At 47.4% G+C, this 13434-nt stretch overlaps 1 protein-coding gene across 1 annotated transcript in view; it reads right to left on the reverse strand.

Annotated features, from left to right (window-relative positions):
- The window catches only part of ripk4 (receptor-interacting serine-threonine kinase 4), a 54708-nt gene that overhangs the window by 20543 nt on the left and 20731 nt on the right, over positions 1-13434 (reverse strand). The window contains exon 2 of the mRNA XM_068041221.1: positions 337-628. Coding sequence (XP_067897322.1) covers positions 337-628 — 292 coding nt within the window. The remainder of the gene's footprint in view (positions 1-336; positions 629-13434) is intronic.

Genomic DNA, 13434 nt, shown 5'->3' on the forward strand with positions numbered 1-13434 from the left:
CTGGGTTACACAGCGAGAGGGCAGGGAGAGTGGAACTGGGTTACACAGCGAGAGGGCAGGGAGAGTGGAACTGGGTTACACAGCGAGAGAGCAGGGAGACTGGAACTGGGTTACACAGCGAGAGAGCAGGGAGACTGGAACTGGGTTACACAGCGAGAGAGCAGGGAGACTGGAACTGGGTTACACAGCGGGAGAGCAGGGAGACTGGAACTGGGTTACACAGCGGGAGAGCGGAACTGGGTTACACAGCGGGAGAGCAGGGAGACTGGGGGAAAACAAAAAACAAGTTATACAAAAGCAGAAAATAAGACTATTCTGTTCGGGTTTCATCCTTACCTTGACATGATGGTGTTGATCCAGCAGTATGTTTGCAGGCTTCAAATCCAGGTGCAGTAAGGGCGGGGACATGCAGTGAAGAAAATTCATGCCCACCGCCGTCTCGTGGATGATACGGAAACGCAGTTCCCATGGTAACAGTTCAGAGGCCAGCAGCTTTTCCAGAGAACCGGTCTCCATGTACTCCATGACTAGTCCCACTGGATCCTTGCAGATCCCATACACTGGGAGTATGTAACGGAATTTTGCCATTTCCATCTTCTTGGCTTCATCTAGCAGCTCTGCATTCTCTCTGCAAAACAAAGAACAAACTACAATTCTGATCTGCCATTTGAGTAGTGCATGGAACAGGTATGATGGAAAACATGGTCCCCTTAGCAACCAAACACCTCTTTTGGACAAAGGGATGAACTTCAAAGTCAGGTATAAATCGGTGCAAACTGGGTTGATTTGCACTTTTCCCAATTTATTGGTTTTGGTTAGCTTGCAATCAGATGCAAATAATTCAGCCAACTTGTTGCCTGGACAGTAAATATCAAACAAGTATTCAAATAAAAGTAAAATACTGCGAATGCTGGAAATCTGAAATAAAAACAAGAAATGCTGGAACCACTCAGCAGGTCTGGCAGCATCTGTGGAAAGAGAAGCAGAGTTAACGTTTCGGGTCAGTGACCCTTCATTGGAACCCGAAACGTTAACTCTGCTTCTCTTTCCACAGATGCTGCCAGACCTGCTGAGTGGTTCCAGCATTTCTTGTTTTTATTTCGAACAAGTATTCCACAGGATATATTGGCCTTGGGGAGTGGTGCAGTGCAGATTCACCAGACTGATACAGGGGCTAAAAGGGTTAAATTATGACAGGTTGCATAAACTAGGCTTGTATTCTCTCACATATGGAAGATTAAGGGGTGATCTAATTGAGTTATTCCAGATGATTAAAGGATTTGATAGGACGGATAGAGAGAAACTATTTCCTCAGGTGAGGAAATCTAGAGCAAACTGATACAATTTTAAAATTCAAACTAGGATGATGTCATGAAGCACTACTTCACAGAAAAGGTAGTGAAAATCTGGAACTCACGCCCTGAAAAAGATGTTGAGGTTGGGTCAATTGAAAATTTCAAGACAGAGATTGAGAATTATTTGTTAGTCTGGGTATTGAGGGATGTGGAACCAAGTAGGAAAAATGGAGTTAAAGATGCAGATCAGCCATGATCTAACTAAATGGCAGCAGGCTCACAGGGTTGAATGACCTACTCCTGATCCTATATTCCTGTGGGGGTCGCCAAAGCAAAGTCTGCTCCACCTTATGTCAGCATGTTCAGGGGTCACTGGAAAGAGAATGCGAGTGGGAATTGATTAACCCTGTGTCCTGAATGAATTTGCTGAGGCCAGTTGTAATGCTCACCTCCCCCAGCCCCTGCACTAAATGAGATAATGTAGCCTCGGCCAAGGATTGAACTGGACTTTGGCTGGTGGAAAAGTTGTCCTGCTACAGTAAACGTAACTAATGATTTACTGGGGTAAAGTAACACTCAGTTTAGTACTGAACCACGCAGAGCAGAAAGACCCATATTCTGTCCTCGACCTGGCGGGAGCACTGCCATGTCACAATTGGCTCCTTTACCTCCGGTTAGGAGAGGAAATGAAAGAGAAAGGTAGAAAGCTCCAGATCACTATCTAGTCTCACCTACTGCTAAGTGACTGTATGATCTTTGGGAAAGGTCAAAATGTGACTCTGTCATGGTGTTCTTCAGCGATTCTACTAACACTACCTATCTGGAATTGGACCTCCAGAATAGTTACTTCTGCAAGCTATCACAGAACAGCTTGCACTTGTGAAACAGTCATCCAAAGATTTGACCATTTGGGTCAAAATAAATTTGTACAAGCACTGCATTGCACACAACTGTTGTTTATAAAAACTCTATCTTCACAACATACCTTCACACCTGAATGACATCTTGGAGATAAACTATTAAGCAAGAACTGCGTCTTTGGTAGGGATAATTCAGAGACTGTCTGGAGCCAGAGGAATGGAAGTCAAATCTCCGAGACAAGATTGCCACATTAAACAAAAACATTTATAGCAACTGCAGCTCAGTGCTCCAGGCTAAAAGAGTCCATTATAAACTCATCACACCATCATCATGTGTGTCAGTATAGAAATCTGTGTGCCTTTGGCATCTTGTACTCAACCTGTTCTGTGGGATTAGTAGGCCTATTTATTCAAGAAATAATAGAAATATTGTTGCAGCCATTCCCTTGCTACATTAACAGTGCAGTTTGCTGTAATGTAGGTAAATGTTTAACAGTGAATGTGCTATTTATTGCTGATGAGGAGGTGCAAATGCCTTGTTTTACACACAAAATATATGACCAAGAACGATCACATTTATGACTTACTCTTTGAAACAGCTCACAAGTCCGCAACTGCAAAGAAACAAGGATTCCAAATGTTATCCCTATTCCCAACATCCCAACAAGTCAAACCGCAAATGAAGGTAAAGCTCAGAGATTTTCAATGCCCCTTTTAAAGGAAATTGAGGAAGTCTCCAGAAAATTAATCCAATCTTATAAAGCGTACAATTCAATTCTGCTGCACACCCACGCTCAGGTGGCAAGGTCCAAGGAAAGGCCAGGAGAAGGAACGACAAATGTGTCTGGTGCTGGGAAGGAGATAAGCAACCCTCTCCACAGCGAGAAAAGTCTACCTGAGAAGGAGGAGAAGAAAGGGGAGGCAGCTGAAACCAAAGAGCCAACACCTGCCCTGTGCCCGGAAACCCCTCCTCTACAGACAGATTCAATGGAGGAGGAGGCAGCAGATGGACAAACAGGCAAGTGGTACAAAAGAAAAACCACAAAGAAAAAACCTCCAAAAACGGAACAGGCCACCACCCAATCCAGTGGCAAGAGGAGGCTACTGTCTGAGACAGACTACAGCAGCTCCTCCTCACTGGACGAGGGAGTGCCAGAACGACGGCACCTGCAAAAGAAGCAGCAGAACTCAAAGGAGCTGGAAGATAAAGCCCCCCAGCCCCAGGCACTGGAAACTGTGATGGGCCCAACGCGCCCCAAAGCGCCAAACCCAGCAACATGCCCAGCGCATCGCAGCTCCAGGACACCGGGAACAAAGTGTCGTCAGGCGCACTCCAGCTCCAGGAAGCCAGGAGCAGTGATGTTTTCGAGGAGGAACAGAGGGGAAAGATACCAACAGCAGAGGACAGCCCAATCCTTGCTGCCTACAAGAACCCCCCCCCCCACCACCCCCCGATGTCACCCCAGTGGAACAAACCCTGCATGAGAAAACAGGAGGGGTTTCGGAGCCCAACGAACGTGAAACAGCTTGTGTACACCATGGGTATGCAGGAACATACCAAAGGACTGGGACGAGCAAGGACAAATGGTGTGGGAAGCAACAACTAACTTAAAAATGGGTATAAAGATTGCTTCAATTAATGTGCGTAGCATTAAATCCACTACACGATGTGTTTCAACCTTGGATTACCTCGTCAAAGTCAAAGCTGACCTACTGTTTCTGCAGGAGTGTGGAATACCACACCTCAGCACCTACAGGCAGTGGTCGCGATGGTGGTCCCACGGGCCATCGATCTGGTCAGGGGGCAATGATTCCCGTTCCTCCAGCCTGGGTATTCTGCTGTGGGGAGGTAACTTCACCATCTGCGAAGTTAAGGAGGTGGTGGGCGGTCGCCTCCTCATAGCAGATGTAATGTACAACAACGCTCCGCTCCAGTTGATCAACGTGTACGCCCCGGTTCAATGCAGCCAACAGCTGACCGTCTTCCAGCAACTCCCATTGCTGCTGGCGACGTCCAGGCCAGTCATTCTAGGCGGTGACTTCAACTGCATCATCGATGCGGCCGGACGATCCGGCAGTGACGACAGCAAACTGGATGCTACGTCCAGATTCCTAATGCCAAGATGCCAAACTGCACGATGTCTTCAGCAAACCTGCAGACGGAGCGCAGCGTAGATACACCTGTCAAGATCGGACGGGTCTGTCCGTTCCAGGATTGACTTCCTGTTTGTGTCCCGTGCTGTCATAGTCAGATGCACCGACGTCAAGCCGGTGTTCTTCTCCGACCACTGCCTCTTACTGGTCGACTGTCACTTACAGGACGACCAGCGGGTTGGCAGAGGGACATGGAAGCTCCATGCTACACTGCTAACGCCAGAAAGCGTTGAGGAATTCAAAAGGGATGACAAAGGTTGGAGAACTGTGAAACCCCTCTTTGAGTCTCCAGTTCACTGGTGGGAGGCGATCAAGGAGAACATCAAGAGGTTCTTTATCTTCAAAGGTGTTCAGAGGGTGAGAGAGACAGAGGGAAATGTCCCAACTCCAGAAAAGAATGCAAAATCTGCTCCGGCTGCAGTCGATGGGGGTCGAGGTCAAGGAGGACCTCCATGAGGTGAAGAGCCAGCAGGCCTCGTTCTTTGCCACGGAGGATTCCAAGATCATCTTCCGGTCCAGAGTCCGCTCCATTGAGCAGGATAAGACGTGCTCGTGTTACTTCTTCCAAAAGGTACACAGAGAGAGCTCTGTTATCAGCAGCCTGAAGAAAGAGGATGGCTCGGTAACGTCTTCGCAGTCCAACATACTAAGGTTCAGCAAATCCTTTTATGCTGGGCTGTACGACGTGAAGCCTGCAGACAGCAGAGCCTCCCAGTCCTTCCTGTCATCTATCACAGAGGTCTTAGATGACAGCATGAGGGAGAGACTGGACAAACCGCTAACTCTGGACGAGCTGACAAAGGCCGTCAAGTCCTTCAAGACGAGTAAAACTCCCAGAAGCGATGATTTACCGTTTGAGTTGTATTCGGCTCTGTGGGACTGGATCGGCCCAGACCTGCTGGAAGTACACGAGAGTATGCTTCTGGCTGGCAGCATGTCAGAATCTATGAGGAAAGGCACCGTCACCCTCATCTCCAAGCGGAAGGGGGAGAGGGCAGAAATCAGAAACAGGCGGCGCATCTCACTGCTTAATATAGACTACAAGATTCTGTCCAAAGTCATAGCCAGTCGAGTCAAGTTTGCTCTGAAGTTGGTGATTCATCCTGATCAGACCTGTACTGTACCCGGCAGGAAGATCTCTGATAGTCTCGCGCTACTCAGGGATATGATCACCTATGTACGGGACAGGAGGGTGGACATCTGTCTCATCAGCCTGAACCAGGCTCTTGACAGGATATCACACACCTACATGATGGACGTGCTTTCCAAAATGGGGTTTGGGGAGGGAATCTGCAATTGGATCAAACTGCTCTACACAAACATCAGTAGCGCAGTCTCAATCAATGGGTGGGAATCAGAAAGTTTCCCGATCCAATCTGGAGTCAGACAGGGCTGTCCTCTCTCCCCTGTCTTGTTTGTTTGCTGTATTGAACCCTTTGCTGAGTGTATTAGGAAGGATGCGAGCATAAGAGGGGTGACAATCCCAGGCAGTGGGGGCACTCAGGTTAAAACCTCCCTGTACATGGACGACGTCGCCATCTTCTGCTCAGATCCCCTGTCCGTTCGCAGACTGATGAGCATCTGCGACCAGTTCGAACTGGCCTCAGGAGCCAAAGTTAACCACAGCAAGAGCGCAGCCATGTTCTTTGGGAACTGGGCGGACCGATCCTTTGTCCCCTTCACCATCAAGTCAGACTACCTGAAGGTGCTGAGGATATGGTTCAGTAGGGCCGGGCGTGGACCAAAACCTGGGAGGAGTGAGTAGCCAAGGTACAACACAAGTTGAGCATGTGGGAGCAGCGATCTCTCTCCATTGTGGGCAAGAACCTGGTCATCAGGTGCGAGGCGCTCACGTTGTTGCTGTACATGGCGCAGGTCTGGCCCATTCCCCACTCCTGCGCTGTGGCGGTCACCCGAGCCATTTTCCGCTTCATCTGGGGATCCAAAATGGACCGGGTCCAGAGGTGCACGATGTTCAAACCTCTGGATAAGGGTGGGAAAAATGTACCCAACGTCACCCTCATCCTGATGACCACCTTTGTGTGCGGCTGCATCAAGCTGTGCGTAGATTCCCAGTACGCAAACACCAAGTGTCACTGTGCGCTGAGGTTCTATCTGTCCCCGGTGTTGTGAAGGATGGGCCTGGTCACATTTCCGTGGAACACTCCATCCAGTTGGACCGTGCCATACCACCTATCCTTCGTGGGAAAGTTTCTGCAGGAAAAACACCTTTGACCACCAATCCATCAGGCAGTGGCCTGCACGGAATGTCCTCAAGGCCCGACGGGAAAAGGAGGTGGTGGATCCAGTCAGATAGTTCCCCGAGCAGACTGCCAAAGTCATTTGGCAGAATGCCTCATCACCAAAACTTTCAAACAAGCACCAAGATATAGCTTGGGTGGTGGCGAGAAGAGCCCTCGCCGTCAGATCCTTCCTGCATGCCCAGAGTTTCAACCACTCCGCACAATGCCCTCGAGGTGGCTGTGGTGGGTAAGAGTCAGTTGCCCACCTCCTTCTGGAATGTGTCTTTGCAAAGCAGCTGTGGAAAGAGATGCAGTGGTTTTTGTCGAGGTTCATCCCAAGCAGCAGGAGGAGTCTGTGCTCTACGGGCTGTTCCCAGGGACGCACACCAAGATAAACATCAACTGCTGCTGGAGGACTATCAATTCAGTGAAAGACGCTCTTTGGTCTGTCCGAAACTTGCTGGTCTTCCAGCGCAAAGTTGTCCAGAACTACGTGCTGAGGAACGCACTAAAGCTTGGGGCAGCCGCGGCAAAGGCTCAATGGGGAAAGACCACTGTGCAAGGTCCTCCCAACAAGCTGAACTGAATCCATGAAAAACCCTCAGGCTGTATCCAGAAAATATGTATTTGCTGCAAAATGTACATGGCATGTAAAATGAAATGGAAGGGTTGTGAGGCAACTCACTCCTGTATTGAAGGAAACTGATCTCCTGTGCAATCTTTGTATTGTCGACTTGGTGCTGTTTTGAACTGTTTTGTAATGTATTTTTTTTACAGATTTTTATGAATAAAGTATATTTTAGTAGGAAAAAAAGACAAGGGCTCCCCAGGACCCCTCATGGAGCTGGCAGGAATAGGCTGAAGCAGAAAAACCAGTACAACCAATGGCCAGTTACAGGCTCAGCCGGAGAATGAAGTTTCTCAATCACAGCAGTGATGGGGGAAGGGCAGTAAACTGATCAAATACTTTAAATATCACAACAGAGCAGCAATTCAGATACAAAGGTGGGTCTTACATTATAACCAGAGTAGTCCAGAGCAAAAGCAATACTCAATTGTGAAGAGGACTAGTTTATTTATTTATTTAGAGATACAGCACTGAAACAGGCCCTTCAGCCCACTGAGTCTGTGCTGACCATCAACCACCCATTTATACTAACCCTACACTAATCCCATATTCCTACCACATCCCACCTTCCCCTACCACCTACCTATACTAGGGGCAATTTATAATGGCCAATTTACCTATCAACCTGCAAGTCTTTGGGTGTGGGAGGAAACCGGAGCACCCGGCAGAAACCCACACAGTTCACAGGGAGAACTTGCAAACTCCGCACAGGCAGTACCCAGAATTGAACCCGGGTCGCTGGAGCTGTGAGGCTGCGATGCTAACCACTGCGCCACTGTGCTGTGTGTTGTAAGTTGTAATGTTCCTGCCATTTAATGAATTGTATTGCTAGTGTTCTTTACCTTCTTCTCATTTGCAAAATCCAGCAGAGGAGGGAAGTTCAAGTCAAGGCAGTGAGAAGGCAATAGGACAAGCTGCCTGATTTGCTCAATTATTCCACTCAACTTGGAGTGGAACAGAAGAAAATTCAGGCCTCACGTACGAAGAATAGGCAATCTGATTGCCAGCACCTATAGATCCCTACACCAGTATGAGTCAACTCTTCAATACAAAGGGGGAGAACATTGAAAAAAAGAGAATGGTTTGGCCTAGGAACAGCCCTACAACATGAACATATTGTATGATGTTTCTTCTTGGGTGACACTTTTGAATTGCAGTACAATGATCTAACATGATCAAGAATGTCATGGAGACATCACTATCTCTAAGTCACACACCTTCCTGACTTGAACATTTATCACCATTCCTTCATCGGTGCTGAGTCACATTCCTGGAACTTCATACACAAAATCTGCAGCGGTTCAAGAAGGTGGTCCACCAGCACCTTCTCGGCTCAATTAGGGATAGACAACAAAAACTGCTTCCACCCCAAACCATACACAACAGTCATGGAGGATACTTCAGTTCTACTTTGCAATGGAAGAAAGTTGTAATCCTGCTCTGTATCTGACCTGTCTTTGATGCCCATTAGATATTTCGAGGCAATGGGAGAGATCTTAGGTAGGCGATGGGGGTCTCAGCCACCAGCAGAAGAGCCAGCAAGAGCTCCGAGTCACCTTCTTTGGGGAAGGCCGGCTGCATTACATTGCCAATTAGGCGCTTCAGTGGACAGTGGTGAGCCTTTCCCGGGATTAAGGACCCTGGCAACAGAAGTCCCGCCTGCTGAGAGCTGCTGGCCAATCAGAGGCCGGCAGCTCTTTTACTGAGCAGTACCACTGTGGAGGCGGTGGCTGCTGCCGGTAATGCACCCACCCGAGGCCTAGGAGCGTCAATGGACCCAGGCCACAGGGGACTCATGATGGGAGGGCTTTCGCAGGGTGGTGGGGGGGTTGCAGTGGAGGGGGTTGTGGGGACTCGGCAGCAAGGGCAGGCGGGTGGCTATCAGCGGGCCCCACCCCCATCCCTATGTTGGGTCCCTCAATCAGGTACTAAATGCTTTCAACGAGGCACCCCACCCTCATTTCCCCCCCGCCCCCCCACCCACCACCCCGGAGCCAGCAAGCAACCCGCATGAGTTTGCTTGGCGTGCTCCCCGCGTGGCAACAGGCCCACCTACCGTTGGGCTAATACAGGATGAGGCCCTTAATTGGGCCTTAATTGTGGTGGAGGTGGGAAGCTGGCAAGGTCCCCACCCACCACCATCCCGCATGATTAAGTGCTGTCCCCGCCTCCAAACCCAGCGCAGAGAGGAGCGTAAACTCCCCCCCATGGGGCATCGCATGTGCCTCAAGAGGTGATTTTGATCACTGCCTGTGTGAGCAGAGTACCACAATCAGCTAATATAAAGGTCATTAGAAACAATTTTGTAAATCAGAATTTTCTGCCTCTTTGGACTGGCAAAGTGATCTTCACAATGGTGGACCTCCTTTGGGTCCCTCCCTTCACTAATAGAGGGGGTTTGTCATCCCACGGCACTCTTTGAAGTAGAGCAGAAGCATTATCACTGGTGTCAGGGCTAGAATGATAAAAGCTGAAAATCATGACTTTAGCACATGTGCAGTCATTGCAGTAATACTGCCAATGAATGGCCGTCCTTATCTTTATGTAACTTGTGAAGACATATAGTACATCACCTCCGTGGATATTTGTAGAACATTGCCTGGCTTATGCTTTTGAATGACACTAGGCCATTTTATAATTTTGGCAGCTTTAAAATATTGGATCGCAGCAACTTGATTGGCACAGTGCCACCTTACTTCTGGAAATGCACCTACTTGGCTGATGTGAAGAATGCATGTGTCTTAAGCTACATTTACCATATTATGCTGCTGTTGTCACTAGCCTCACCTTCAGACAGCTGGTAAATAAAACAGCACTGCTGGTTTTGAAGGGGAGGATACTATCCTAACAAAAATCTTCAACATGTAAAATGTTATTTTTGCCATGTCAATTTACATCCAAAGTTCCTGCCCATCTTGTTAGCATGTGCTATAATTCAACAACAACTTGTATTTATATAGCACCTTTAATGTAGTAAAACATTCCCAAGTGCTTCACTGAAGCAAAGTCAAACAAAATTTGACACTGAGTCATATAAGGAGACATATAGGGCAGCTGACCAAAAGCTTGAACAAAGGGATAGATGTCTTAAAGCAGGAAACAGAGGTGGAGAGGTTAAGTGGGGGGGTGGGGGAGAATTCCAGAGCGTAAGGCCTAGGCAGCTGAAGGCACTGTTGTCAACGGTGGAGTGAGTAAAATCAGGGATTCTCAAGCGGCTAGAGTTAGAGGAGCAAAAACAAGAAATGCTGGATTCACTCAGCAGGTCTGGCAGCATCTGTGGAAAGAGAAGCAGAGTTAACGTTTCGGGTCAGTGACCCTTCAAAAGGGTCACTGACCCGAAACGTTAACTCTGCTTCTCTTTCCACAGATGCTGCCAGACCTGCTGAGTGAATCCAGCATTTCTTGTTTGTTTCAGATTTCCAGCATCCGCAGTATTTTGCTTTTATTTTAGAGTTAGAGGAGTGCAGCTATCTCGGAGGATTTTTTGCTGGAGGATGTTACAGATGTAGGGAGGGGCAAGGCCATGGAGGGATTTGAAAACAAGGATGAGAATTTTAAAAATTGAAGTGTTGCCTAAGTGGGAGCCAATATCGGTCAGTGAGCACAGGGGTGATAGGTAAACAAGACTTGGTGCAATACTCAGCATTAATTCCTTTATTAGGTAAATGAAAATTTAAAAATTTCAAGCGACACAGTGGCGCAGTGGTTAGCACCGCAGCCTCACAGCTCCAGGAACCTGGGTTCAATTCTGGGTAGTACCTGTGTGGAATTTGCAAGTTCTCCCTGTGTCTGCGTGGGTTTTCGCCGGGTGCTCCGGTTTCCTCCCACTGCCAAAAGACTTGCAGGTGATAGGTAAATTGACCATTATAAATTGCCCCTAGTGTAGGGAATATGGGATTACTGTAGGATTAGTATAAATGGGTGGTTGTTGGTCGGCACAGACTCGGTGGGCCGAAGGGCCTGTGTCAGTGCTGTATCTCTAAATATAAAAAAAAATAAAGAATCAACATTAATGTCCATTAAGCAGTTACTGGCATGCACACCTCAAAGGCAGAAGGTTCTGGGTTTAAGTCCCACTCCAGAGATTTGAGCACAAAATCTCAGCCGATAGTTCAAGTGCAGCACTGAGGGAGTGCTGCACCATCAGGGGGGGTGCTGTCTTTTGAGTGAAACGTTAAACCAAGCCGATGTCTGCCCTCTCAAGACGTAAAAGATACCATGGCACATTTTGAAGAGAAGGGGCCTTCTCCAGTGTCCTGGCAAATATTTATTCCTCAACCAACATCATATCAGATAATCTGGTTATTATCTCGTTGCTGTTTGTGAAAGCTTGCTGTGTGCAGATTGACCGTGACTTTATAACTGACTACACTTAAAAAGTATTTCATGAACTGTAAAGCATTGAGACATCCTGAGGCACTACACTAATGCAAGTCTTTATTTATCCTATTTGAGAACATGGAATTGGGGGAATATTTTCAATTTTTATAGTGGCGCACTTTTTTTTTTGCTGCTGCTGCACCTAAAATACTGGGCTCAATTTTGCACCTTTTTGAACCAGTGTAATTGCGGGAAATTTGCCTGGACAGCTGCTTAGACTTGGGGAAAATCATAATGAGCCAAGGACTATTCAGGCAGAGGGATCAGCAGATAAGCATAAAAGATCAAGGAAATACAGGTAATGCTTAATTATGTGTATAACACTCTGCCATCTGAGTTTGTCAATGGGTATTTGCTTTTCACCCTGTTTACATCCAAAATTCCACCACAAAAAGTGTTTTTATCCAAGAGGAAACTCCGTGAAGCATGCTATAGAAACATAAATTGTTAACGGAAAAGCGAAATTTCCATTATCCATCTTTCCGATTAGCCACCAGAATCTTCATGAGACACAGTGGCTAGCACCGCAGCCTCACAGCTCCAGCGACCCGGGTTCAATTCTGGGTACTGCCTGTGCGGAGTTTGCAAGTTCTCCCTGTGTCTGCGTGGGTTTTCTCCGGGTGCTCCGGTTTCCTCCCACAAGCCAAAAGACTTGCAGGTTGGTAGGTAAATTGGCCATTATAAATTGTCCCTAGTATAGGTAGGTGGTAGGGAAATATAGGGACAGGTGGGGATGTGGTAGGAATATGGGATTAGTGTAGGATTAGTATAAATGGGTGGTTGATGGTCGGCACAGACTCGGTGGGCCGAAGGGCCTGTTTCAGTGTTGTATCCCTAAAAAAAAACCTTGTGCGAGACGTCACTTCATTGACAGTCCACTAACAGCAATTTCCTCATCTGACAAATTAACATCAAGCCCAGGAAAGATTTTGTCTTCATGGCTGTCCTTGGGGTATTGCTATAACATAATGCAAGACCAATATTTGCAAGATATCATCTATGATTTTTATAGCAAAACTGGTATTTATTATTTATCCACGTGATATCAAGAAACAGCTTGAAGGCACTGGAGACTACAAAGGCTATGGGTCCTGACAACATCTCGGCAATAGTACTGAAGACTTGTGCAGCAGAACTAGCCATGCCCCCTAACCAAGCTGTTCCAGTACAGCTACAACACTGGCATCCACCCAACAATGTGGAAAATTGCCCAGGTATATCCTGTACACAAAAAGGACAAATCCAATCTGGCCAATTACTGCCCCATCAGCCTCCTCTCGATCATCAGAAAAGATTTGGAAGGTGTCGTCGACAGTGCTACCAAGTACCAATTAAACAACAACCACCTGCTCACTGACGCTCAGTTGGGTCCTGCCAGGACCACTCGGCTTCTGACCTCATTACAACCTTGGTCCAAACAGGAAAAAAAAGCTGAACTCTAGTGGTGAGGCAAGAGTGATTGTCCTTGATATCAAGATAGCATTTGACCGAGTGTGGCATCAAGGAGCCCTAGCCAAATTGAAGTCAATGGGAATTAGGGGGAAACTCTCCACTGGTTGGAGTCATACCAAGCGCAAAGGAAGATGGCTGTGGTTGTAGGAGGCCAATCATCTCAGTGCCAGCATATCGCTGCAGGAGTTTCTTAGAATAGTGTGCCATCTTCAGCTGCTTCATCAATGACCTTCCTTCAATCATAAGGTCAGAAGTGGGGATGCTCGTTGATTATTGTACGATGTTCAGTACCATTTGCAACTCCTCAGATACTGAAGCAGTCTATGTCCATATGCAGCAAGACTTGAACAACATTCAGGCTTGGGCTGATAAGTGGCAAGTAACATTTGAACCACACAAGTGCCAGGCAATGATAATCTCAA

This window comes from Heterodontus francisci, chromosome 10 (assembly GCF_036365525.1).
Source record: "Heterodontus francisci isolate sHetFra1 chromosome 10, sHetFra1.hap1, whole genome shotgun sequence".
NCBI lineage: Eukaryota > Metazoa > Chordata > Chondrichthyes > Heterodontiformes > Heterodontidae > Heterodontus > Heterodontus francisci.